The sequence below is a fragment of the Amphibalanus amphitrite genome, unplaced genomic scaffold (assembly GCF_019059575.1).
Source record: "Amphibalanus amphitrite isolate SeventyFive unplaced genomic scaffold, NRLGWU_Aamphi_draft 000494F_arrow, whole genome shotgun sequence".
NCBI lineage: Eukaryota > Metazoa > Arthropoda > Thecostraca > Balanomorpha > Balanidae > Amphibalanus > Amphibalanus amphitrite.
Genome location: NW_024881988.1, coordinates 321,788 through 345,451, shown reverse-complemented (window position 1 = coordinate 345,451; position 23,664 = coordinate 321,788). Strand labels below are relative to the sequence as shown.

General features: G+C 47.0%; 3 protein-coding genes across 9 annotated transcripts; 2 read left to right on the top strand and 1 right to left on the bottom strand.

The window, feature by feature from the left end:
• The first annotated feature begins 194 nt into the window (after positions 1-194).
• Positions 195-22,134, top strand: LOC122392629 (STAM-binding protein-like A). The gene is made up of 14 exons (XM_043387702.1): positions 195-333; positions 2,074-2,279; positions 4,299-4,397; positions 4,545-4,713; positions 5,083-5,171; positions 5,805-5,905; positions 6,312-6,465; positions 6,889-6,999; positions 7,464-7,533; positions 8,287-8,424; positions 8,894-9,006; positions 9,753-9,855; positions 10,649-10,853; positions 20,891-22,134. Exons 2-13 carry the CDS (start codon positions 2,161-2,163, stop codon positions 10,709-10,711), a joined length of 1,329 nt encoding a protein of 442 aa, XP_043243637.1. The 5' UTR covers positions 195-333; positions 2,074-2,160; the 3' UTR covers positions 10,712-10,853; positions 20,891-22,134.
• On the top strand, positions 10,910-19,002 carry LOC122392630 (transcription factor Adf-1-like). 7 transcript variants are annotated; one of them, XM_043387705.1, is made up of 6 exons: positions 10,910-11,213; positions 15,761-15,897; positions 16,117-16,267; positions 16,583-16,658; positions 17,568-17,622; positions 17,980-19,002. In XM_043387705.1, the coding sequence occupies exons 1-6, from the start codon at positions 11,206-11,208 to the stop codon at positions 18,396-18,398; spliced, it is 846 nt and encodes a 281-aa protein (XP_043243640.1). In that variant the 5' UTR covers positions 10,910-11,205; the 3' UTR covers positions 18,399-19,002. The 7 variants fall into 7 exon arrangements, with proteins under 7 accessions (XP_043243640.1, XP_043243638.1, XP_043243639.1 ...); XM_043387703.1 differs by having other exon boundaries at positions 17,977-19,002; XM_043387704.1 differs by having other exon boundaries at positions 10,911-11,123; positions 17,977-19,002.
• LOC122392622 (protein ALP1-like) lies at positions 19,269-20,489 on the bottom strand. Its single transcript, XM_043387677.1, has one exon. It carries the CDS (start codon positions 20,487-20,489, stop codon positions 19,269-19,271), a length of 1,221 nt encoding a protein of 406 aa, XP_043243612.1.
• Positions 22,135-23,664: the final 1,530 nt, after the last annotated feature.

Sequence of the window (23,664 nt, the reverse complement as noted above, 5' to 3'; positions counted from 1 at the left end):
GACAAATATGGCGCACGTATGCCCACTTATGTGTTCTATCATTGTGCCCAGTCCGGCTCTGTCAGCGGAAGCAAAGCAAGCAAAGCCTGCGGATTGGCCTGATTCGGTTGCGTTCGATGAATTACAGCTACCTGCACAAGTAGTGAACACGGTGGCGTATGAATCATGCATATTTTGCATTTTGCACTTTGCAGGGTGAAACAAGTCAAAGTGTTGTTTATTGCTCCTCGAGCCTAGTGCGGGGAGGTTATGCACGTTATATCAACATTGCTATTTTTCCTACTGAAGCTAGTGAATCCAAATATTTGGTACCTACCTAGTGTCATCTTCTGCGTAAGTAAATTGAAATGGTCGGAGTCACCTTTTGTTTTCATTTTCTGGGGATGCCAGATGAGAAGAGATACCTACCTTGGATGAATCAGGATTCAAAATTGCCAGAAGTTCTGAGTACTGTTTAGTGTTTGGTCATTTTTCTGTCAGTACCTATGCTGCCTGTTTCACATGTAAGGTTTATTGTCCTGTTTCACGGCATGATGCTATGCCACGGTATTGTGTTTTGTTTGAGACAACTTTGCCTCAACACTCCAGCATTGTGAGCATCTTGATCTGAGTTTATTGATGTTTCCATGGAAATCATACCTAATCCACTGCTATGCATATTTCGCTGTAGTGTGTTGACGTGAAACAGGGCCCCTAGAGGTGCTGGAACAGGGCCCTGTTTCACCGGTGATAGCAGCACGCTGCTATCACACGTGTCAAATTGGGTTTCCATGGAGACATCAACAAACCATGGCGTCGTCAAACTGTGTGATGTCATCTAAAATTGCTGCTAACATCTTCACGGCCGTGCGAACAAATCAACACATTCAATGACACTGCAACTCTGTTCCAAACGTAGCTATGAAAAAGCTCACGGATTACACGAAACGTCATTACCTACTGTGGCGGGACCACATTACGTCAGTTCGCGCAATTTGATAGTAGCGTGCTGCTATCACCGGTGAAACAGGGCCCAGGTGGCAGGCCCTAAGGCACTTGTGTCATATCACCAACTTTAAAGGGACTATCCCACCTTTAACATGGGGTTTGAGTTGAGATAGCCAAGTTTGCGGCGAGGTTCAGAAACCACTATCTATCTAGGTTGCAACCCCCGCGGCCTCTTGGTGTTGAAGAAATTTGTTCCCTTCATTTGAAAATGGGCCTTGTACAAGGCCCTATCTTCAACATGGAGCGACCGTTAGTGTGACGTCACCTCGTTTAGTCATTCTGATTTAAATGGGTTTGTTCGTTGAAAAATCGCTTAAAACTTGGTCTGAACTTTGTTGTGGTGCCTACAGAGTAAAAAGAATCAGCTTTATGACAGTAATGTAGCCTGGGGAAGGAGGTAATTTTGGGCTGTGACGTCACATATTTGAAAGTTTGTGTTTGGAATATGGGAAGCCTAAGATGTTTAATGAAAAATAAATGCCAGAACCGTGTTCCTGGTCATCCAATCTATAAAGTCGGGCACAATTTAACTGGTTTTAACAACATTTTAGAAGGTGGGATAGTCCCTTTAAGTCAACCTGAGCTCAGTCGTTATACATTGTACCTATTGGCATTCCTTGATGCTGACATGAGTAAAATGACCTTTGCAGCTCACTCATAATGCTGATTTGACTCAGCAAAACTCCCAAGCTTAGCAAGGGAATGTTGATGCTGAGTGTTGACCCCCTGGATGTTGTTTTGAGCAGGAAACTGGGCCCAGTTTCACCGGTGACAGCAGCACGCTGCTATTCCATTTCGCGAGCTGATGTCACACTTCTGGTGGTGTTGGAGGAATAGGCTTGTTGACATCTCCCCAATTAGACACGTGTAATAGCAGCGTGCTGCTATCACCGGTGAAACAGGGCCCTGGATGTACTGAAGCAGAATATGTCCTGCTAAGCAACTCATCTCAAAAGTGAAGCCCATGAATGCTGTTGGCAACAGTGGAGTTGTTGGACATTAAGCTGAGCCACTAAATGCTAAAATCATAGACCTTTTTATCCATTTAACTAAGCTGCTGATTACTGAGACTTGGGAACCCTGCAGTCTGCAGACCTGCTGTTCATCAACCTGGGACCCTGAATGCTGAAGGACCAAGGAGCGAACCTGCTGTGAATGAAGCTGTGCTGCTGAATGCTGAAGCTGACGCTCTCCTACCGAGAGCCTCTGACGATGGAGGAGGCTCCCGCCCGGATCAGGCAGCTGGCAGACAAGGCCAACTATGATATTGACCACTCGCGGCCAGCCAAAATGTGAGTATTGTGTTGTTTGTTCTTTAGACCTAAATGAGGCCTAGAGGTGTTACTTTTATTGGAAATGATGTCGATATTTGTGATATGCACAGCTGGAGGTCAAGAAATGAGTCAGGAGGAAATGCTTTTCTTTAAATTATCTAATTGTTTATTTGAATATTTTGGTGTCATTATGATACAGCTAATCATGGAAGCTTATATTTTAGCCCGCGCACCGACGGGGGTCTGCGCCAACTTAGTACCGACGGGGGGGGGGGGGCGGATGACCGCCCCCCCCTGAGATCTCGAGAACGAAGCAAGATAGCGACAAGCGGTAAACGGCATCGGATACGCACGGTCAAGATCTACAATTTTTACTAAGGTCATTTTCAGGTCAGGTCAAAGATGACGTCACAGGGGTCGAAAAAGTCAAAATGGCGGCGCTAAATATGGAGCGAGTTTTTCTCGAATAACTTTCGAATTAGTCAAGATAGGAACAAACTAAGGGCATCATCGTGATCCTCTCGTCAATCCGCATCGAATGATATATATGTTGACCTCGAAAGGTCAAGGTCAAAGGTTGACCTCAGGTCACGTGACCTCGAGGTCATCATGTATATCATTCGATGCGTCTTGACGAGCTGAACACAATGAGACCATCCACGCGTCTGTATCTTGTTCCTGTACGGAGTTATTGGCCAAAAACCTTTGGTGACCTTTGATGACGTCACATGACCTCACAGCTGCCCAACAGCAAAACAGACCTCAAGGTAGTGAAGGTTGATCGTATATGAAGTCATGTATGGCATATGGGGCCATTCCGACCCGTTTTAGTGGTAAAAACAGGGAGTTGATTTTTCCCCCATTGACTTATAATGGGGAGGTCGCGAAATTGACCTGACCTTAGGTCACCGATATCAAAATTCCGAGATATACAAATTGTAGCTACTTATGACCTAATAACATCCTGCGACTTTCAAAGGCCTCCGACATCTACTGTAGCTCTGGCACGGTGACAAAGTTGCAAAAAAAGTGACTTAAGGTTGGGTCATTCAAAGTGACCTGGTGACCTGACCTTGAAAGGTAGGAGGTTCAAACTTGCACACCATGTGTAAAATTGATAAGGGAATAGTCATGCCAAATTTCGCGGCGCTACGCGCCGCGGTTTTCCCGCTATTCGCGAAAAACCTCAGGGGGGGGGGCGGATATCCGCCCCCCCCGTCGGTGCGCGGGTTAATACTTTATCTGTACATTGCATTTTGCCTCAGTGTCTGGTGGCCATCTACTCACTGCATTTGTTTGGTCACTCACAAAATGCTCTGATTTTCCTCTGAGCATGGCCATGCCCCACGTTTATTTTGGTTTCAGTTGGATCATCAATCACCTTTGTTATGTTTACCCAGTCTCATTTCTCGACATGACATTGATTGAGCTTCAGCACAATGATAGTTATCTGTCCCACTATACTGCTTGAGGTGTGCAGCATGTGTGTGTTGTTTTAGATGACTTTGTGTGTGTGTGTGTGTGTGTGTGTTACTTCGCAACATTTATGCTTGCATTTGGGCCGTCCTTTCATGTCACCTTTTCGTCCTAATGGCGCCCGTCTCGTTTTATTGCGATCTTTAATTGATAAGTGCGCACGTCGTGTTCCTACTGTTTTTCATATTTCATCTACAATTTGTGTCTCATGTCAACTTTTTTGCATGTGGTCAACTCTGAATTATCACTTAGTTCATACCATCAATCATTACATTACCTTTTCCTCCTTCGACTTCTAAATTCCTGTCCCCCTTTCTAGTTAAGTTCCGGCGAAAGTCGGTCACTTCCGGGTGACTTCCGGTAGAAATTGTCCACTTCCGGCTTAATTCCACCGGAAATTGCCCACTTCCGGCTCAATTCCACCGGAAGTCGGCCACTTCCGGCTCAGTTTCACCGGAACTCCGCACTTCCGGCTCAATTCCACCGGAAGCTAACCACTTCGGCTCAGTTCCGGCGGAAGTGGACCACTTCCGGTGACGTCTCGGATCCGCTCTGCCGCAGGTATTATCGCTCCGGTGTGGAGATGGTTCGCATGGCGAACGTGTACGCCGAGGAGGGCAACCTGGAGGGCGCCTACGTGCTGTACCTCAAATTCATGACGTGAGTGGAGGGACTGGGATGCTATGTGTGCACTTCAGTTGACAGAAATCTACAATGGATGGTGTCCAGTAAAGTAATTGCATCCTACGATATGCTGTGTACGCGAGGACCGTGTACAGACTCATTTACTACCTATTTCTCTGACAGTATCTTCCTGGAGAAAATTCGTGAACACCCAGAGTTTCGCACTGTCACGCCTGGCGAGCGAGCGGCCATCAAGCGTCACCTGGAGTTAACGCTCCCCCGCGCAGAGGCTATCAAGCGTCAGCTGATCGCCAAATATGAGCAGGAGCACCGGCAGTGGGTGACGGAGCAGGTCAGTGACCTCTGGAGGAAGGACGGGGGAGGGGATGCAGTTTTGCATTCCAGAAGAATTCCATGACACATTGACAAGTATTGAAATATGTAGACTGCTGTCCCTACATACATGTTAATTGTTATTGCCTAATTAATAAATCTGGTTCATTGCCCTCTGGACATGATAGATGATGCAAATATGTAGTAGAGAACCCCATGAATTGGCCAATTTCTTGCTCCAAAATATGCCTTTAAGCGATGGGCGTCACTAACGTGTACCCTTATTTGACCCTTTTTGGACTCTGCGTGCGACCTGCTCCGATATTACCTGATCTGTAGCCCTCTTTGTGACCTGACCTGACCTGTGTTTCCGTTTGGTCTCTCACAGAAGCGGCGAGAGCAGCAGCTGGCAGAGCAGCGAGAGCGGGCGGCGAGAGAGCACGAGCGACTCGAACAGGAGGAGCAGGAGCGACGCAGGTGGGGACTGCACGAGTGGCACTGATAGTCTGACACTGATAATAGTCTGACCCTGGCACGGGCTGTCACACCTTTTGTCATTTCATATATTTAGTAAAACATCCACGGGAAAAACCCATTCACTTCTACGCTAATCTTTTTACATCTACGCTCACTGACACACTGATAGCTGCTCTGACGGTGTCACAAAGTCGGACACTGAAGTAGACGGACATAACATTGCAGGTCTCCTGCTTCTTTATAACATTGCAGGGGCCGTATTCACGTCGACTTCGTAAGTCGATTTTCTTTCGTAAGTATAATTTGGTATTCACGTCGACACTTCTTAAGTTTTTATCGGCGGAGTTCACGTGAATAAAAAAATTTACTTAATAAGAAGTAGGTCAAAGTTAAGAAAATTCTTACGAAAATGATCGACGTGAATACGGCCCGGCCAGGTCTCCTGCTTCTTTTTCCTCTGCTAACGCTGCCTCTTTTCTCTCCTTCTTCGCTATTTCTATCCCTATCTATCTGTCTGTCTGTCTGTCTGTTATGCTATTTCCCTCTCTCCCTCCCTCCCTCTCTTCCCCTCTCCCCCCTCTCCCTCTCTCTCCCTCCCTCTCTCTCTCACACGTTGTCCTCTCTCCTTTACAGATTCGCTGAGGAAAAGCAGCGCCTGCTGGAACTGGAGAGGCGGCGCGCGGAGCAGCTCGAACGGACTCTGGTCTCCGAGCCCACCGCCGACGGACTGCCTGGTAAGATCTGGGTGTTAATCAGACTGTATGACTGTATTTGAGGCTCAGTACTAGACTGTGGAGACTTTGAGGCTCATCAGCTTTTTTAGGGGGGGGGGGGGGAGTTAACTTGGATTGGAGCTGGTTGTCAGTTAGTTATAACTATGAAGCTGGATTTTTATGGAATAAAATATGGTAACATATTAATTGCAAAAACTTCATACTATGCCTATCATCTACCTGGGTGTCTCATGCTAGACGAGTGAAGAGTCGTACAACAAACCATAGTAGGTACACTGCAGAAGCCAGTAGGTCATGTAATGGGTTTCCACGGTTCATAGTTGTCTCTTAACACCACCCTGGCGCTCGCTTTCTCCCCGTCATAACTGACAGTTCCCTCCCCCGTCCCCCATCTCTCTCTCTCCAGCATACGCGGCGCTACTCCCGGAGCCCCCGTCTGCCCCTCCGAGTTACAGCGCCCTCCAGCAACCGTCAGCACCGTCAGCTCCTGCAGCTCCGTCAGCACCGCCGCCTAGCTACGGGGAGCTATCCCCGACGCGACTGTCGAGGCCATCCTCGGGGTATGTAAGGTGATATTCAGGGAGGCTAGGGGTAGACAGGGGAAGGGACGTGGGAAGGTGGTGGGGATAATGGAAAGACTTGCGGAGTTGTGGGGAAGTAGAAAGATGATGGTGCGATAAGGTCATGGCGTGCCGCATCTATGTCACCAGTCACCAGTCCATTATCGTAATCTTAGGATATGGTATTTTTGTGGTAGGCTCAACTGGATTCATGGATAGTGATGCTGAGTATGATATTGAAACAAAATCTGTCGTCTTTCCTTTTTCATAGAACTGCATTGTCCCTCTGTTTGCGTCACTTCTGCCTTAACATTCCCAATCACCTCTAGCCTTCTCACAACCCCCTTTTTGGCCCTCTTACTCCCTTCTGACCCCCCTCGGACTCCCTCTGACTCCCCTCTGACCCCTGTTTCTGTCTCACAGGGCGCCGGCAATAGACCGCTCTGTGAAGCCCAGTTTCGACCACCAGAAGTCGCTGCTCTCGCTGAGATCAGAGCTGAGAACGGTGGTGGTACCCGACTCGCTGATGCCCAGGTGAGAACTAAGATGGTACTCAAATGAGAACAGTGGTGGTGCTCCGTCCATTGAAAATCGCGACGGTGCTCACGTCATCATCGTTATTATGATTTATTCAGAATCAAATGGTTCTCTGATGAGAAGCCGGGTTGGTGCTATGATCATAACGGTCATATACCTCTGATGAGATCCATTGGCGTGTTAGAGTACAAGGATGCTCTGCGCCAGTGAGAGGCAATTTTACTCTGATAAGATTTAATTGTGTTTGGTGAAAGCCAATCGGTTGCTTTGTCACACTCTTCAGTCTCCACTGCTTACATGACTGGTGTTCATCGGTTCTATGATTTTTACTTACGTACTCCTTTCTAGATATTTTGTACTTGATAGTTACCATGAATTTTTAAGATCCTTGTTTTGTCGACTCCCGTGCTTTGGTTTGGCATTAATTTTTCTCAGCTTGTTATTGTTTGTACTCGCCTCAGGTTCTTGAAGATCGCAGAGGCCAACACGAATCGTAATGTGGAAACGTGTGGACTTCTCTGCGGAAAACCGGTGAGTGGAAGATGGTGTAGCGTCGGTATTAGTGTGCTTACGGTCGTGTGGAAATGTGGTCGGTCGAATACTGCAACCTTTCGGGAGGTCGGGAACTTTGAGGTTACGCCCGATGTCGTCTGAATTTGAGATGAGAAGTGGAGTGTTCTGCTGGAAATCATGCTGCTGCATTATGTTGCTTACTTATGATGTTATGTAACGATTAGATGTTCGTACCTTCACAATCCCCTGTTCCACCATTGACACTCCCCTCGCTTTTCCCCAGTCCCAGGATAATCTGTATATTACGCACGTGCTGATACCGGCCCAGACGGGCACCTCCGACTCCTGTAACATGGAGGGTAATACTCCCCTGTTACACCATTGATACCCCCTTTCCTCCCCCAGTCTCAGGATAATCTGTACATCACGCACGTGCTGATACCGGCCCAGACGGGCACCTCCGACTCCTGTAACATGGAGGGTAATACTCCCCTGTTACACCATTGATACCCCCTTTCCTCCCCCAGTCTCAGGATAATCTGTACATCACGCACGTGCTGATACCGGCCCAGACGGGCACCTCCGACTCCTGTAACATGGAGGGTAATACTCCCCTGTTACACCATTGATACCCCCTTTCCTCCCCCAGTCTCAGGATAATCTGTACATCACGCACGTGCTGATACCGGCCCAGACGGGCACCTCCGACTCCTGTAATATGGAGGGTAATACTCCCCTGTTACACCATTGATACCCCCTTTCCTCCCCCAGTCTCAGGATAATCTGTACATCACGCACGTGCTGATACCGGCCCAGACGGGCACCTCCGACTCCTGTAATATGGAGGGCGAAGAAAAGGTGTTCGCCTATCTGGACACCCACAACCTCATCACACTGGGATGGATACACGTGAGTATTAACGGTGGTATCTATACGGCAGCTAAGCATAGCCTTATCACGCTGGGATGGATACGTGTGAGTAGCAACAGAAGGGAGGGTAGAGGGCGGTCAACCAAGTTGTCATATTTCTGGGATGGATACATAATTAGATGGGTAAAGATGTAATTGTACATGTTTACATCGTTCTACCATTTTAAGCGCATTTTGTTGTGGCGTTGTCGTGTTATGCATGAAAATGAGTCATATGGTATCTCATGAACATAGTTGTTTTGATTCATTGTCGGTTCGCTTATTCGTAAAACGATTCAGCTGAGTGCTACCGTTAATTATGCTCCTGTATGTTTGCTCTTTTCCACCTCTTATGTCTCCACCTCTTCTGAAGCTTCAGCTTCAGCTCCAGAGTAAGAGGTGAAGACCCGCAATCTCTGACCACCACTTCTCGCCTCCCACACTGACGACTCATTCTCCCTCCCCTCAGACTCACCCGTCTCAGACGGCCTTCCTGTCGTCGGTGGATCTCCACACCCACTGCGGATACCAGCTCATGATGCTTGAGAGCATAGCCATCGTCTGCGCCCCCAAATATAACGAGTAAGTGATTGATGACGCAACTAAAAGCCATAGCCATTTTGTGCGCCCAAATATAACGAGTAAGTGACCAACAACAGCTTAATAAAGCCATAGCCATAGTCTGCGCCCCCAAATATAACGAGTAAGTGACCAACGACAGGTAACTAAAAGCCATAGCCATCGTGTGCGCGCCCAAATATAACGACTGACGAGTAAGTGACCAACGGCAACTTAAACTAACTAAAAGTCATAGCACATCGTGTGTGCGCTCAAATATAACGAGTAAGTGGGGATCGGAAGAGGTGGGGTGGAAGAGAGCGGTGCCGAATGCTGTGCAGAAGGTAGGAAGATGAAGTGTGTGTGTGGGGGGGGGGGGTACATGGATGGGAGGGATGATAATTTGTTAGATCGGGACGGAAGGACGGAATAAATTGTGAAATAATGGGACTGCTTAAAATGAAATCGGCTAATGATTGGATATGTTGGGTTGGTTGGTGCTGCTGATTCAGCGAATGTGTTTGAGTGTATGCTGTGTTGTCGAAACGACGAGTCTGAGATTTCTTACTAGTTGAATGACTAACAACTTCCTGTTTGTAACATTCATTGAGGTAGATCATTGTTTTTTCTCTGGCGCTTACATACGACTTTTTCTGCTGCTTCTATGCCTAAATATCGGCTTTATCTATCTTACCATGACCGTCTACGTCGACAAAGCGCCTCACATCCACGTATTTATGACACTTACCATCACTGTTTCTCCCTTTCAGGACGGGATTTTTCATGCTGACTCCTAGTTATGGCCTGGACTATATCGCCAACTGTCACAAGTCGGGGTTTCACCCCCATCCGCAGGACCCGCCACTGTTCGAGGTGAGAAACGTAGCCAGAAAGGTGAACGCGCTTCAGTCTGCTTCAAACATCTTCGACGTGTTTTGGAGCCTCGAGTGTTTTGTCTCATCTATAATAATCTTAAAGGAACTATCCCACCTTCTAAAATGTTGATAAAACCTGTTAAATTGTGCCCGACTTTATAGATTGGATGACCAGGAACACGGTTCTGGCATTTATTTTTCATTAAACATCTTAGGCTTCCCATATTCCAAACACAAACTTTCAAATATGTGACGTCACAGCCCAAAATTACCTCCTTCCCCAGGCCACATTACTGTCATAAAGCTGATTCTTTTTACTCTGTAGGCACCACAACAAAGTTCAGACCAAGTTTTAAGCGATTTTTCAACGAACAAACCCATTTAAATCAGAATGACTAAACGAGGTGACGTCACACTAACGGTCGCTCCATGTTGAAGATAGGGCCTTGCGCAAGGCCCATTTTCAAATGAAGGGAACGAATTTCTTCAACACCAAGAGGCCGCGGGGGTTGCAACCTAGATAGATAGTGGTTTCTGAACCTCGCCGCAAACTTGGCTATCTCAACTCAAACCCCATGTTAAAGGTGGGATAGTCCCTTTAAATCTGTTGGAGGAGGACAAACCAAAAGCATGCATCTCCCTTTGACGGATTCGTCAGATAACGCTACTTCGCCGAGTTATATGATATATCATTGTGTTTTCTCTTCTCCTGATGCTACATCTAACTCTTGATAGGTAGAGCCATCGTCTCTGCTACATTTTTTCAGACTGTTTTACTCTCTTTTTCGCAGGAGGCACAACACGTAACTCTGGACGGAAGTTACGAAATCAGTGTGGTGGATTTGCGGCAGTAGCGACCGGCTGCCCCTTACGCGGCCAGCTGTGGAACTACTGGGCTTGCGACCGCAGCGCCGCGTGCGGCAAACGTTAGAACTACTGAAGGAGCGGCTCTGACACCACAGTAAAGGCCGCCGTCCTAAAGGCCGCCGTCCACTGGTTAGGCGCGCACATTTACGCGCTGAATTTAACATTGGAGTCTATGGGTTGCGCGCCGAATGCAGTTTCAGCGCCTAAAGCACGATGAAGCGTTGTCAGCTGATTATTCATCGGCTGGTCGGCGCTGAATTACTCGCGTATTCGACGCTCACGAGTTGAAATATTCCAACTTTTCAGCGCGTCCTTGACGCGCATACGCCGCGGCGTTTTTATCATCAATCGGGTGTTTTGTTGATATTTAAAACATTTGAAAAGCATTTTTGAGATGAGGTTAGTGTTGCTAATATTTTGAGTGTGGCAGTGTGTGTGTTCTGTGTTTCATCATCTTCCTACATCTCCAGAATAGCATTAAATGAGCTGGTAAGGTAGGTCAGGTGCAATGAAATCCAATCTTCCTCTTTTCCTAAGCATAAATATGCATTAATTACAAATAAAACTTTGCCATATATTAGGTGAGTTTCGTGATAATAGTTTTTCTTCCTTGAAAATATATGTTTATAAGGCATTTCAAGCCTGATATGTTTAATATGTTTGGTTTTGTGGATGCTTGACCTACCTACTTTTTCTAAAGTGAGATCAAGATATTTTGAATGCTGCATATATGTAGCTAGCATTTTCCATCTCCTTTTGAAGTTTGTTTCATATAAGGGTACTGGTGCAGGGGGAAGCGGGAGTCTAGATCCTTAAGTAACTTTGTTTCCGCAACGCAGCAACTCAAACTGCTGCACATGCTACAAAATGACCATTTTTGCTACACGATTAAATGTAAGCCATGCAAATCTGTGCATTTTTGGTTGAAATGAACCCTCAGTCCCAAAACCATAGCAAAGTTTTTTTAGGGACAGGTGTTTTCCATAATTTTGGTTAGGATGTAGTTTGGTTTCAGGGTTGTAGTTTTTTTTTTTTTGGTAATAGTAAAGCAGATGTTAGTTGAAGTTGAAGTTGAGCATTAGTGAGCTGTAGTAGACTAGGTCTATTCAATGCTCACATCGAGCCGGACTAGGAAATGAGCCATAAGGTCAGTTGTGGCGTGAGGATGCAGGTTTGGCAGCCCTGTGTTGGTCTAGTCTTCGTTTGAACATGTTTGTAGAAGTAGCCTCCACCACATCTCTAGGCAATCCGTTCCAGTCATTAACTACTCTGTTTGAAAAGAACTTCAGCCTGTATAGATGACTTGATCTGCCTTTTTTCAGCTTCAGATGATGCCCTCTCGTGCGGTCTTCATGGTCGACTTCAAAGAACTGATCACTGTCCACCTTAACCTTCCCTGTCAGGAGCTTGTATGTTTCAATGAGGTCGCCTCGACGCAGTCTGTCTTCTACGCTAAGAAGTCCAAGACTGCGGAGGCGCTCTGGGTAGGGTGTGCTCCTTAAAGGTTTTACAAGCTTTGTCGCCCTCCTTTGAACTTGTTCCAGCAGCTTGATGTCCTTTGCAGTGTACGGGCCAACAGCCTGCATACCATATTCAAGATGTGGGCGGACGTAGGTGGTGAACAGAGGTTTGAAGTTGTCGAGATCCAGTCTATCAAATGCTTGCTTTAGCATACGCAGGGCCGACATACCCTTAGAAGCAGCTTTCTGGCAGTGGACTGATGGCTTCAAGTTGTTTGTGATGTAAACTCCTAGGTCCTTCTCCAGGGTACTGACTTGTAGTTTTTTACTGGTTGTGCCATCTGACATGAAGTAGTCTACACTTGGATTGTTCGAGCCACAGTGCATCACTTTACATTTTGCCTCATTGAATCTCAAAAGCCAGTCCTGAGACCATTTCTGCAGAAGTGATATGTCTTGTTGGAGAATCTCAGCGTCCTGTTTTGCTTGAATAGGCCTGTATATCTTGGCGTCGTCCGCAAACATTTTCATGTTGCTGCGCACAAGATCTGGCAGCTCATTGACAAACATGATGAACAGGACTGGTCCCAACACTGACCCTTGGGGGACCCCACTGATGACTGAACACCATTCAGAGTGATCTGTCCCTACCACCACTCGTTGTCTTCTGTTTGTCAAAAATGCACTAATCCAAGACAATACATTTCCCTTGATACCATATCCGTAGAGTTTCTTCATCAGTCGCTTGTGGGGTACACTGTCAAATGCTTTTTGATAGTCCAGGTACAGTATATCCACACCTCGTCCTTCATCAATAGCTTTCGTCCAGTGTTCGAGGGCCTCCAGCAGGTTGGTCTGACAAGACCTCTTGGATACAAAACCATGTTGTTGTTGGCTCAGGAGGTTGTTTCTCTCGAGATGAGCTGTCACACTCCTTTTAATCAACCTTTCCATCACTTTTCCAACTTGGCTGGTCAAGCTTACAGGTCTGTAGTTCCCTGGTTTATTTCTGTTACCTTTCTTGTGGATTGGGACAATATTAGCATCCTTCCAATCTTGTGGTAATTGGCCTTCTTGAAGTGACTTTGTGAATAACTTGTAAAGAGGTCGAGTTAGCTGCTCTGCACACCTCTTCAACACAATGCTGGGGATACCATCAGGACCAGGTGCTTTTTGTTCACATAAGTTGACAAGTTCGTTTCTGATTGATTCAGTAGTCATCTCAATGTCTGTGATGGCTGCCTCAGGTTGCACGCGCTCCTCGAAGTCTGGTAGAGGAGTATCACCCTCTTTCACAAAAACAGATTTGAAGAAATCTTGCAGGGCTTCAGCAGTTTCTTGATCATTTGAGGTCAAGCTTGTACCATTTTCAACTGCATGTATAGCTGGTTTGACCTTCTGCTGGCTCCTGATGTACTTGTATAATTGTTTTGGATTTTGCTTGACTGTTCTGACCAATGCTGCTTCATAGTTGTGTCTGTGTTTCCTGATTTTACCAGTAGTGATATTACGCTGCCTGGTGTATTCTTTATAATCTTCGCTTGACTTGGATATAGCATATTTTTTCCAGGCATCATGTTTGAGCTTCACCGCCTTGGTTAGTTCCCTGTTCCACCAGGGCGCAGCCTTCTTGCTTGACTTTTTACTGTGCTTTGGAACTAGGGTTTCAAAACATTTGTTAATCCTTTCTTTGATGCAATGCCACATATCTTCTACTGTCATATCATTTAGCATATTCCAATCAACAATTTCTAGTGTTTCCCTGATCCCTGGGAAATTGGCTCTTGCAAAGTTCAGGCTTGCCTTACTTTTAATTGCCATTCTATCAGGTTTTTCTCCCAAGAAAAGGGTCCACGATAGGACAGCATGATCACTTTTCCCTAGTGGGTCCCCTATGTTGACCTCCTCAATCATCCCTTGCTCATCTGTAAATACCAAGTCAAGTCTGGATGGATCCTGTCCATCTCTGAAACGAGTAGGGTGACGCACATGCTGATAGAGGTAAAGATCTTGTATAGTGTCAAGAAACTTTGCTTCCTCTGAATCTTCACTTCCCTCAACTGTCTGACTTTCCCAATGTATCTGTCTGAAATTAAAGTCTCCCATGATCAATACGTTCCTGGCATTTACATTTGGCACTCTCTTCAGTAGGTTGTTCAATATTGTGTTGTCTTCTGGCGTATTACTTGGTGTCCTGTAACAAACTCCTACTAGTAGGCAGGCATGTTTGCCGATTCTGATTTTGCACCAAACACAGTCATCAATAGCGTCTTCGTTTAAATCATTGCATTCTTCAATCTTCCAGCAGTCCTTTACTAATATAACCACACCTCCTCCCAACCGACCTGCCTTCCTGTCCTTTCGCACCTGCTGGTAGCCATTTATTTCAAAGTCATGCTTTTGCCAAACTTCAGTGATACCCATCACATCTGGTTTTTCCTTGTCTAACCTGCCTCTTAATTCACTAAGCTTATTGCTCAAACAGTTTGCATTTGTATACAAGCAACTCATTTGACAAGTTGAACCTACTTGCCTAGTGTCTGGGGACGACCTTCCCCCGAAAGATCCTGTAGTTCTCCCTTCCTTTTCTGGTCAATTCCTCCCTCAGCCTTTTTTGTTCTTCCCGTTCTTCTGGTGATAGATCATGTGTCAGGTACACATTGTTAAACCCAACATCCTTCAAGTCCCATCTTCTCTTCATCAGTGAATCGACATCCTCTTTGTTTTTAAGGCTGACAAGAAGAAGTCGAGGCTTGGGTTCTTCCTCCCCATCTTCCTGCGTCCTTTTCTTTCCGAGTCTGAAGATCTTGTTTACCTTGACTTCTTCCCTTTCCCCGAGCAGTGCACTTGTTTTTGTTACACTTGTTACACTTGTTTTTTGCAACCAAGGAGTGTCGCTCTAGGTTAGGTTGTAGATCGTAGGTAAGGTTAGGTCAGGTTTGGTTAGGTTTGGTTTGGTTTGATAAGGAAGCATCTCTGGGTACGGCGCCTCTCCTTGGTTGCAAAATGAAAAAAAAAACAAGTGTGATGCCTGCTTTACGACTGCCGTTTTTTATATTTGTGCCTGGTGTACCTTCATTGTCCTGTTTTGTGCCAGACTGAAAAAAATCCATACACTGTGCCGAATGTCTCGGGCTTTCATGAGCCGATATTGTGTGGCTTTGGATGAACATTTGGATGAATACCCATCATCGACATGGTTTATGATTCAAAAGCGTAGGGAGTGAAGTTAGCCAAGGTTACCTAGGTCTTGTGTCTTGTGCCAAAATTTCTTTGTCCATCCGTATGGCAGAATTTTTGGGCGCACAGAGTTACGCTGGATACTGCACCGAAATTTCAGCTCAATCCGCCCGTTACGCCAGACATGTCGATGATACCATGAATTTTTTTCAGTCTGAGTTCAGTGTCTGCCTTGTGCCTTCTGTGTCCTGCCCTCAGCCCTGTATCCTGCTATGTACCATAATACTCCCGAGCTTTCTGCAATCGGTCTGTTTGATGTTCCCTGATTCAGGCAGTGTATCGCGGATGTACAGGGGCCTCTGTTAGCAATGTGACATGATCAATCCCATTTTTCAGCTCTACAAGTGACACCACCTTAGTTGAAGCCGTGAGACGTCATGACGTGCTCTGGCGTCCTCAGGACAGCAACTACTTTAACAGAAATAAGAAGAAGCTAGCATGGGAGGAGGTGGCAAAGACCACTGGGAGATCAGGTAAAACTTACGCATCATATTTTGCTTGTACGTGTTGTAAATGGTGCCAACAGCCACAGGCTCTGCCACGTTTTTAGAATTGGGTTCTAAGCTTTAAAATGCGAACCCTTACACATCCGTGGTGCTTGTATAATTGTGATGTCTCTCAGGTAACAAACACATGTCGCTTGACAAAATAAATTTTCAAGGCTCTCACCAATTTTATTCCCTGCTTTTCAGTTCAGGATGCAAAATCGAAATGGAAAAGTCTGCGTGACTACCACCTACGCAAACGCAGGCAATTGCCAAGTGGCTCTGGCTGCCCGCCACCAGAGAACTCCTCCTGGCAAAAGGAAATGTCATTTTTGGATGATGCCATCAAGCCTAAACCGTAAGTTAACTGCAGTAGGATGTATGTCCTGGATTTTAGTGCACGTCCTGGATCTTTGCATTAGGACATAGAGATGAAAAGTCTTTTTTTCAAAAATGTTGTATTCCAGTAGCACAGATCTTGCACATTGCCCAGTAGTGCTCCATTACTGGAGCAATAAGCATAAGCAATGAACTTCACTGTCGTATTAATTAGTTGCTGTGCTGACTTCTGAGTTTTTTTTTTACCCCTCCCAGTCCATATCACTTTTCCATTAGAAAACCTGTTGTATTCCTGTCATGTATCAAATGCTACGTTCCTTCCTTTCCTATGCAGGGTAACGACAAACTTGACGCAGCCTGGAACAGGATCGCAATCCTTATTCTACTACACAAACCAATACTCCAATGAGGTGTGTAAAGTGATTTCTGGGTCACTCTAAATGATGATCCATATCCGATCTTGGGCGTTTCATGACTCCTTTCAATGCAGTGATTTCGTTGGAAATTAATAAAGCAATGCCGTGACATGCAACAGGCCTGTTCTAGCTGTTTACATTGATTGTTTTTTTCTTGTTTGTTTGTTCATTTGTTTTTAACGAACAGTGTTGCCAAGTTTCATTTAAAACCTTTTGGTCATCATGCACCTTAACAATCGCCTCCTCAGGCCCATTGTTATTCCCAGACTCCGCCCTGTAGAGGAGCTAGTAAGAGGGTCTCTGCCCTGTTATTTACGAGACTACTGGACCAGTTTTCAAAGCCGGTCGAAATTCGAAATGCCCAAATGTATTCCTGATTGGAATTCAGCTCCCAAATAAAGGTTTTTGTAAGTTTTATAAAAGTAACCGAGATACGTTTTTGATATACTCGCAAAAAACCAGCAGCAGGGCGCAGATTAATCACTAAGATTTGAAAAGGAACTTACGTGACCTGGGGTCAAAATTTTCAAAAACGATGCGAAATTGATGTATCATATGCTATACCATGTTTCGCGGCGCTGCGCGCCGCGGTTTTCTTGAAGCGCGCAAACAAAACTGGCAAGTGTGGCCAAAACACGGGCACTCGGGCGAAGGTTAAGTACAGGGGTCAAAAGAGATCCAATGCTAATTAGTGTTATTGCGGCTGTTTAATCGTGATTTTCGGGGCGTTTTTCAAAAATGTTAAATTCGGAAGAATTCGGTCTAGGGTGTTCGGAAGAATTCGGTCGTAGTCAACATCCAAACGAACCTTGCAATTGGCCGAATTTCATTTTCTAACCATTTTTGGTGACCTATCAAATATCTCGCATCAATCTTCACTCACGTAATCATCATGTGTTTCAGCTTTGTGTGTCTGATGAGGACAGCAGCGAGACTCAACTACCAGACGACAGTGCTGGTGAGTTTGTTCAAATGGTATGCAGCCATCATAGCATAATACGAAACTGCCACTGGTGGCTGACACCTGTAACTACGGATAGCCGACATGGCGCCATCTGGTTAAACTGACCTGACTTGACCTACCCCAAACGCATAAAGACATAATCTTAAATCAAAACTTACATGAAATTCGTCATTAGGACTCCGAAAAGCATAACCTCGTCATTTGACAACAACGTAACAAACGAGGACTCTAGTGTCTATCAGTGCCTGTAAGCCAGTCATACATCGATCTGAGCCTAGGACGGCGTGTATTTTAACTGCTCGTCTGTAAGCCACGATGATCTAACTGTGGTGTCCTGGTTGCCACCAGCAGCGAGCTGTGCCTCAGGAGTCCTCCCAGTTGCGACGCTCCTCGGAGGGCCTCGGATGTCCGCGGTGCCACCAGCAGCGAGCTGTGCAGTCAGTTCAGGAGTCCTCCCAGCTGCGACGCTCCTCGGAACGCCTCGGGTGTCCGCGGTGCCACCAGCAGCGAGCTGTGTCGCCGGCCCGAGCCATCCGCGCTCTTCTGGCACCAACGGCCAAGTCAAGCAGGTCAGGGGGCCGGGTGCTCGTGGCGCCGAGAAGCTTGACGCCGCCATAGCGTCCATAGAACGCGCGGTGAGCGACCTCCGTAACCCGGACCTACTATTTGGTCAGCTGGTGGGGTTGGAGATGGAGCGTGTGAGGGACGACAAGAAAGCGGATGCGAGACTGGAGATTCTTACAGTCTTGAAAAGGGCGCAGTCCGATTAAAAGCAGGTGATAACCTTCGCACGGGTGGGGGAGGGGGGACGTTTTTCACACATATTTGATAAAAAATGACCAGAATGATTCAAAACGATCTTATAGCCAGACATGTGCATGGATCCGAGAGGTGGATCTATGATCTGAGCGGATCTCTCGAGCTTATGGGTAAGATCTATGATCTGAGTGGATCTCTCGACACAGTTGAGGGGTTGGATCTATGATCTGAGTGGATCTCTCGACAAAGTTGAGGGGTTGGATCTATGATCCGGGTGGATCCCAGATCTAGATTCATGGGATCGAATTTCAGATCCATTTTCCCGGATCCATGCACATGTCTGCTTATAGCGAGCTATATAATGCCTGTTCGGCGTCTTTCCAGCTTCCTTTGATTCTGAGATAATGTGATGCGGCCAAATGCGTCCCCTCTCCATGCAACCTCCACCATGGCGAACTTTGCTGAGCCTGAGTCATATTCTGCGTAGTGTGTATTTCCGCTGTCTGATCGCTATAGCGACCCTTTTTCAAGTTTTGATTTAGGAGTGAATTCGTTTACCTGGTGTTTAAATGTTTGAGCTCCTTTGCTGTGAAGTTGAAGTTGGACGTTACGTGGTTATCTGACTTTGGTTGTTGGAAAGGGCGACAGTTAATGTTATTTATTTCCACTACTTTCGCGTGCAATAAACGACAAAGGCCGGAAATGCTTGTATTTATATGACAGGTTTTTGAGCGTGACAAATGAAACAGCATTATCACACGGAGCAACACCAGTGGCGTCAAAGACGACTCAATTCCCGCCTCTCGCACCTCTCACTTGCCGACAGAAGCAGCCTGCTGCGGAACGGCTCCCCAGCCACGAAGTGACAGGCTTACACGCCCTCACTGCCCGACAGCAGCATCCTGCCAGGGGACGGCTCCCTCGGCCATGAAGTACCGGGCGAACTGGTCGCGGATGCGCTCGGCCTCCCGAGTGAAGTTGTTGGCGCCCAGCCTGCCCAGCTCGCAGAGTCCGCCCACCTGCTCGCCGCTGGCGTCGGCCTGCTGCGGCTGCTGGCTGTCCGCCTGTCCTTGGTCGCGCACGTAGTTGTGCAGGATGCACGCCGTCCTGACAATAGTGCAGGCGTGCTCAGGATTGACGTTCAGCGGACGCCGGAAGATGCGCCACGTCTGGGAGAGAATCCCGAACGCGTTCTCCACTACCCGTCGGGCGCGCGACAGCCGGTAGTTGAAGATGGTGGCCGGAGCTCCCAGCCGGCTCTCGGTACGTCCGGGATAGGGCCGCATCATGTGCACCGTCAGCGGGAAAGCTTCATCGGCGACGATGACGCTTGGTAGGGTCGTGCCTCTCTGATCGATCGCCTTGGGAGGGGGCAGGTCGAGAGTGCCGTCTTGCAGTTTGGCGGCTAGGTCACTCCTCCTAAAAATGCCCCCGTCCGACTCTCTTCCGGCGCTTCCCACTGACGTGTACACGAACCGATAGGCACCGTCCACGGCTGCCAGGAGGACGATGCTGAAGGACTTTTTGTAGTTATAGTACTCGCTGCCAGAGTTGGAAGGGGCTTGGAGTACCACATGCTTCCCGTCCAACGCGGCCACGCAGTTCGGGAAATTCCACTGGGTGCGGAAGATCTCCTCGCTTCGCTCCCACGTCGCCCTGGTGGGAGCTGGAAGCACCTCCGGTCCCAGTATGGCGATGATGGCCGCGCATGTGTCGTACACGATGGCACGCACGGTTTTCTCGCCGAGGCGATAGCAGGGTGCCAGCGCAGAAAACTCCATGCCGGAGGCCAGGTACCGCAGCGTCACGGCCAGGCGCTGAGCGGGGTCGATAGGTTCGCGGAAGTTGGTGCGCTGGCGCGTGATGCTGGGCCCGATCTTGGCGAGAAGCAGGTCGAAGGTCTCCCGACTCATGCGGAAGTAGGCATGGTGCCGGTCGGGATCCACGGCACGCAGCTCCTGCACCAAGTTAAAAAACTCGCCTCGGGCTTGTCGCCTCTGCAGCACTTCGGCAACCCAGTACCTGCGTCGGGCTCGACGGCGCTCCTGCTCCACCCGGATTCGAGTCGTGCTTAGTGCGATTCGTGCGATGTTTAGCTCCATGTCGTGAATAGTTAATTGAATAATGACGGACTTTTAGCTGATGTGAGAACAATAACAAACGTTGTTTACATTTCCGTCCCTGCTAAGAGATTGTATTGTCTTCAAGAACAATTTAATGAACCTTTTACGGTTCATATAAGAAACTGACACAAATTAAACCACGGTCAAAGGCGCAATTAATTATATAAATAATTATTATTTATCTGTCAGTGATGTGCATTACCACAAATTATATTACATTTTCATGCATTTTTTATCGAATTGTCCTTGAGCTATCATGGCGGATCCCGATGAAATCAAATTCATCGCATAGTCATCGTTAAATTAGGCGCCGAAAATGGTATTCAGCGCCTAAACGATTAGGCGCTGAAAGCGCGCCTAACCAGTGGACGGCGACTTAGGTGCTTCGCAATATGGCCGGACGGAGGTGCCCGTAGCAATATGGTTCGTGTAGTGAACACTGGTCAGGCTGACTGCGGTGGATTGGGCGTGTCCCAATAATTATGCTGTGACATTGGACAATGAACATCCTAGATTTGAGATGTGAGTAAGCAATGTCTAAGCTCGGTGGCTGTAATACAGCGTCAACGCTAGCTGTGATCAATTCAAGATCACCAATGGCCGACTAAAGATGCTTTATTTTTGGCATCGGTGACCACCACGCCTTACCAGCAAAGTATTTCAGCAGTGGTAGAATGTAGGCTATTACCATGGCAGAATCACACCATTAGAAGGCTTTGGGTCCAGATCTGCCCCAGGCTTCAGCCTTTTATTATTGGGGAGGAGCTGAAAGTTTCATAAAGCTCTTGCATTCTTTCTTGCCTATCCAGCGCTGTACTGATGCCAGCCTGGGTGCGGCTTTGGAGTTGCCATTGGACATAAACCCGTGATACGTAACTCCCAGAATGTGAACAGTATGAAATTGTGAGATTGGACTGAACCGACGATCGATGATAAAGCGACTCTTGGTTAGAGCTTAATATGGCGACATTCAACGGTGACAAGTATTTGGTGAGAGTGGTGACCTATTGCTCGATGATGAGAGTCATTTTAAGTTTCTAGAGTCGATGACTATTGACTATTGAATCACCACACCCTGCAGCGCCGGGGAAGCAGTGATTTGGATACATCACTGAGTTAGAATGGGGTTAGGAGAAAGGGTAGGTTGAGTAATGAGTATGCCTTCTGTATAGTAGAGAGGGGTCTTTCTGACTTGTCATGGTCTGCCACAGACCACACGCCGACTGATGTGATGTCGTTATGACGTCAGTGATAACTATCAGTAGTGTTTGGGTGGGTGGATGTGTAAATAGTGTGTACCAAGGCACTAAAGGTGTGTACTAAATCAGTTCTAGTGCTTAAGTGTGGGTTATGCATGATTCAAGTATGTGAGCTGTGCCTCTGTTTACTATGGTGAAATTGTTGAACTATGTAACTGCGTCCACTGTCCTTTTTACGTGGTCAACTGGACGCTTTGGACGGTAAATATTCTGGGCTGTCCTGATTGCAAGGTTGCATTATAATATTATGCAGTATATAATACTGTATTCAGTGTGTCAGAATATATTTAGTGTGCTCTGTTTTCAGCTTGTAAGTTGTACGTCTGGGCAACGTGTCACGATATATAAAGCCGTATCTGTATGTTTCGATGCCCTTTGTATCGTTGGCAAGTCAAACCTTGAGAGTGAGTCTGGGCAATTTGAATTGAGATGGAAGTCTTCAGTCGACGAATTATGTGCAATCAAGAGGCTCCCGATTGTTTTGGCGAAGACATGCGCGAGGCACGGTCCGTCCCACTGTTCGCCCGCCCGGTCCGGCCGGCTAGACACGTGACCCAGAGCGCCGGGGGCTTAGGGCCGTCTAACCGAGTGATGGTCCATACACTTGACCGCCAGGGGCGGGGTCTTTGGGTCGTCGACCCATGAGTGACCCGCGTGGAGTCGTGTCTGTCTAGGGGGGGGGGGGGGCGGCCACTGGGTGGTGGCGAAGCTGCATGGCGCCGTTTTGCGTTTTGCACCTGAGAAATACGACTTCGGGCAACTTTTTTTTTTTTTGCTTAGTAGGCATGAGCGCTGTTCGGCAGCCGGCTATTTTGTGTGCAGGGTATGACGCATTCCGCGAGCCGACGTCACGGGCGATGACGTCGGCTCGCGCGCGAGCCGACGCCAACGACAAACTAACGGGAACCCTCGGACACCCTCGGGGCATAAACCGCGGAGTAGCATATTGAGAGTCTTATAAGGGAAATTCATATATTTCCGTCTCTAAAATGATAATCAGGGTGTCTCTTACCTTTTTACGTATGATTTAGGCTTATCTAACACTTCAGTTGCCAAATATCTGCAATTTATTCAAACGAAGGTATTTTCAGTAAATATCAATGCTTTAGACCGAAATCTTTTGAATAAAAACTCCAACCAACAGAAATAAAAATAACTAATTTTATTCCAACCATTTCCTCCAAATAAACAACATAAAAACTCACTTTTACACACACCATTCATAACAAAGCATACTAACACGCCACTTTTGACAATTGCGGCGTCTAGTGGCGCGCTGCTAGCGCTCTTTTTCGATCGCAGAGACCAAGGCTATATAAACCAGGTAGAACGTTCCCGACGAAAAAGCATGTTTTTTAATCCCACCCAGAAATGACAAACAAGCTCCCTAATTGGACGTTCGTATAATTGCATGCAGATTGATATCAATCTCGTACATGCAGATTCCGGACCCTTTCAAATCGCCTCAAAATTGGCATGTAGACCAAACAGGACAGGCTGATCACGAATCCGAAGTCCGTTCCGAGGCACATATGAAACTTTTCCCGTAATTGACGAATTACGGATCGGCATGCAGATTCCCGACCCTTTCAAATCGCCTCAAAATCGGCATGTAGACCAAACAGGACACGCTGATCACGAATCCGAAGTCCGTTCCGCGGCACATATGAAACTTTTCCCGTAATTGACGAATTACGGATCTGCATGCAGATTCCGGACCCTTTCAAATCGCCTCAAAATCGGCATGTAGACCAAACAGGACTTCAGATTCGTGATCAGCGTGTCCTGTTTGTTCTACATGCCGATTTTGAGGCGTTTTGAAAGGGTCCGGAATCTGCATGCAGATCCGTAATTTGTCAATTACGGGAAAAGTTTCAGATGTGCCGCGGAACGGA

What these genes read in the sequence shown, in the direction of transcription:
- LOC122392629 (XM_043387702.1), top strand. Translation starts at nt 2,161, where the DNA reads ATGCTGAAGCTGACGCTCTCCTACCGAGAGCCTCTGACGATGGAGGAG. An exon ending in GACTTCTCTGCGGAAAACCG is followed by an intron (nt 7,534 to 8,286) that starts GTGAGTGGAAGA and finishes TTCCTCCCCCAG; the next exon opens with TCTCAGGATAATCTGTACAT. An exon ending in TCACACTGGGATGGATACAC is followed by an intron (nt 8,425 to 8,893) that starts GTGAGTATTAAC and finishes CCCTCCCCTCAG; the next exon opens with ACTCACCCGTCTCAGACGGC.
- LOC122392630 (XM_043387703.1), top strand. An exon ending in CAAACCAATACTCCAATGAG is followed by an intron (nt 16,659 to 17,567) that starts GTGTGTAAAGTG and finishes CATGTGTTTCAG; the next exon opens with CTTTGTGTGTCTGATGAGGA. An exon ending in ACTACCAGACGACAGTGCTG is followed by an intron (nt 17,623 to 17,976) that starts GTGAGTTTGTTC and finishes GGTTGCCACCAG; the next exon opens with CAGCGAGCTGTGCCTCAGGA.
- LOC122392622 (XM_043387677.1), bottom strand. Translation starts at nt 20,489, where the DNA reads ATGGAGCTAAACATCGCACGAATCGCACTAAGCACGACTCGAATCCGG.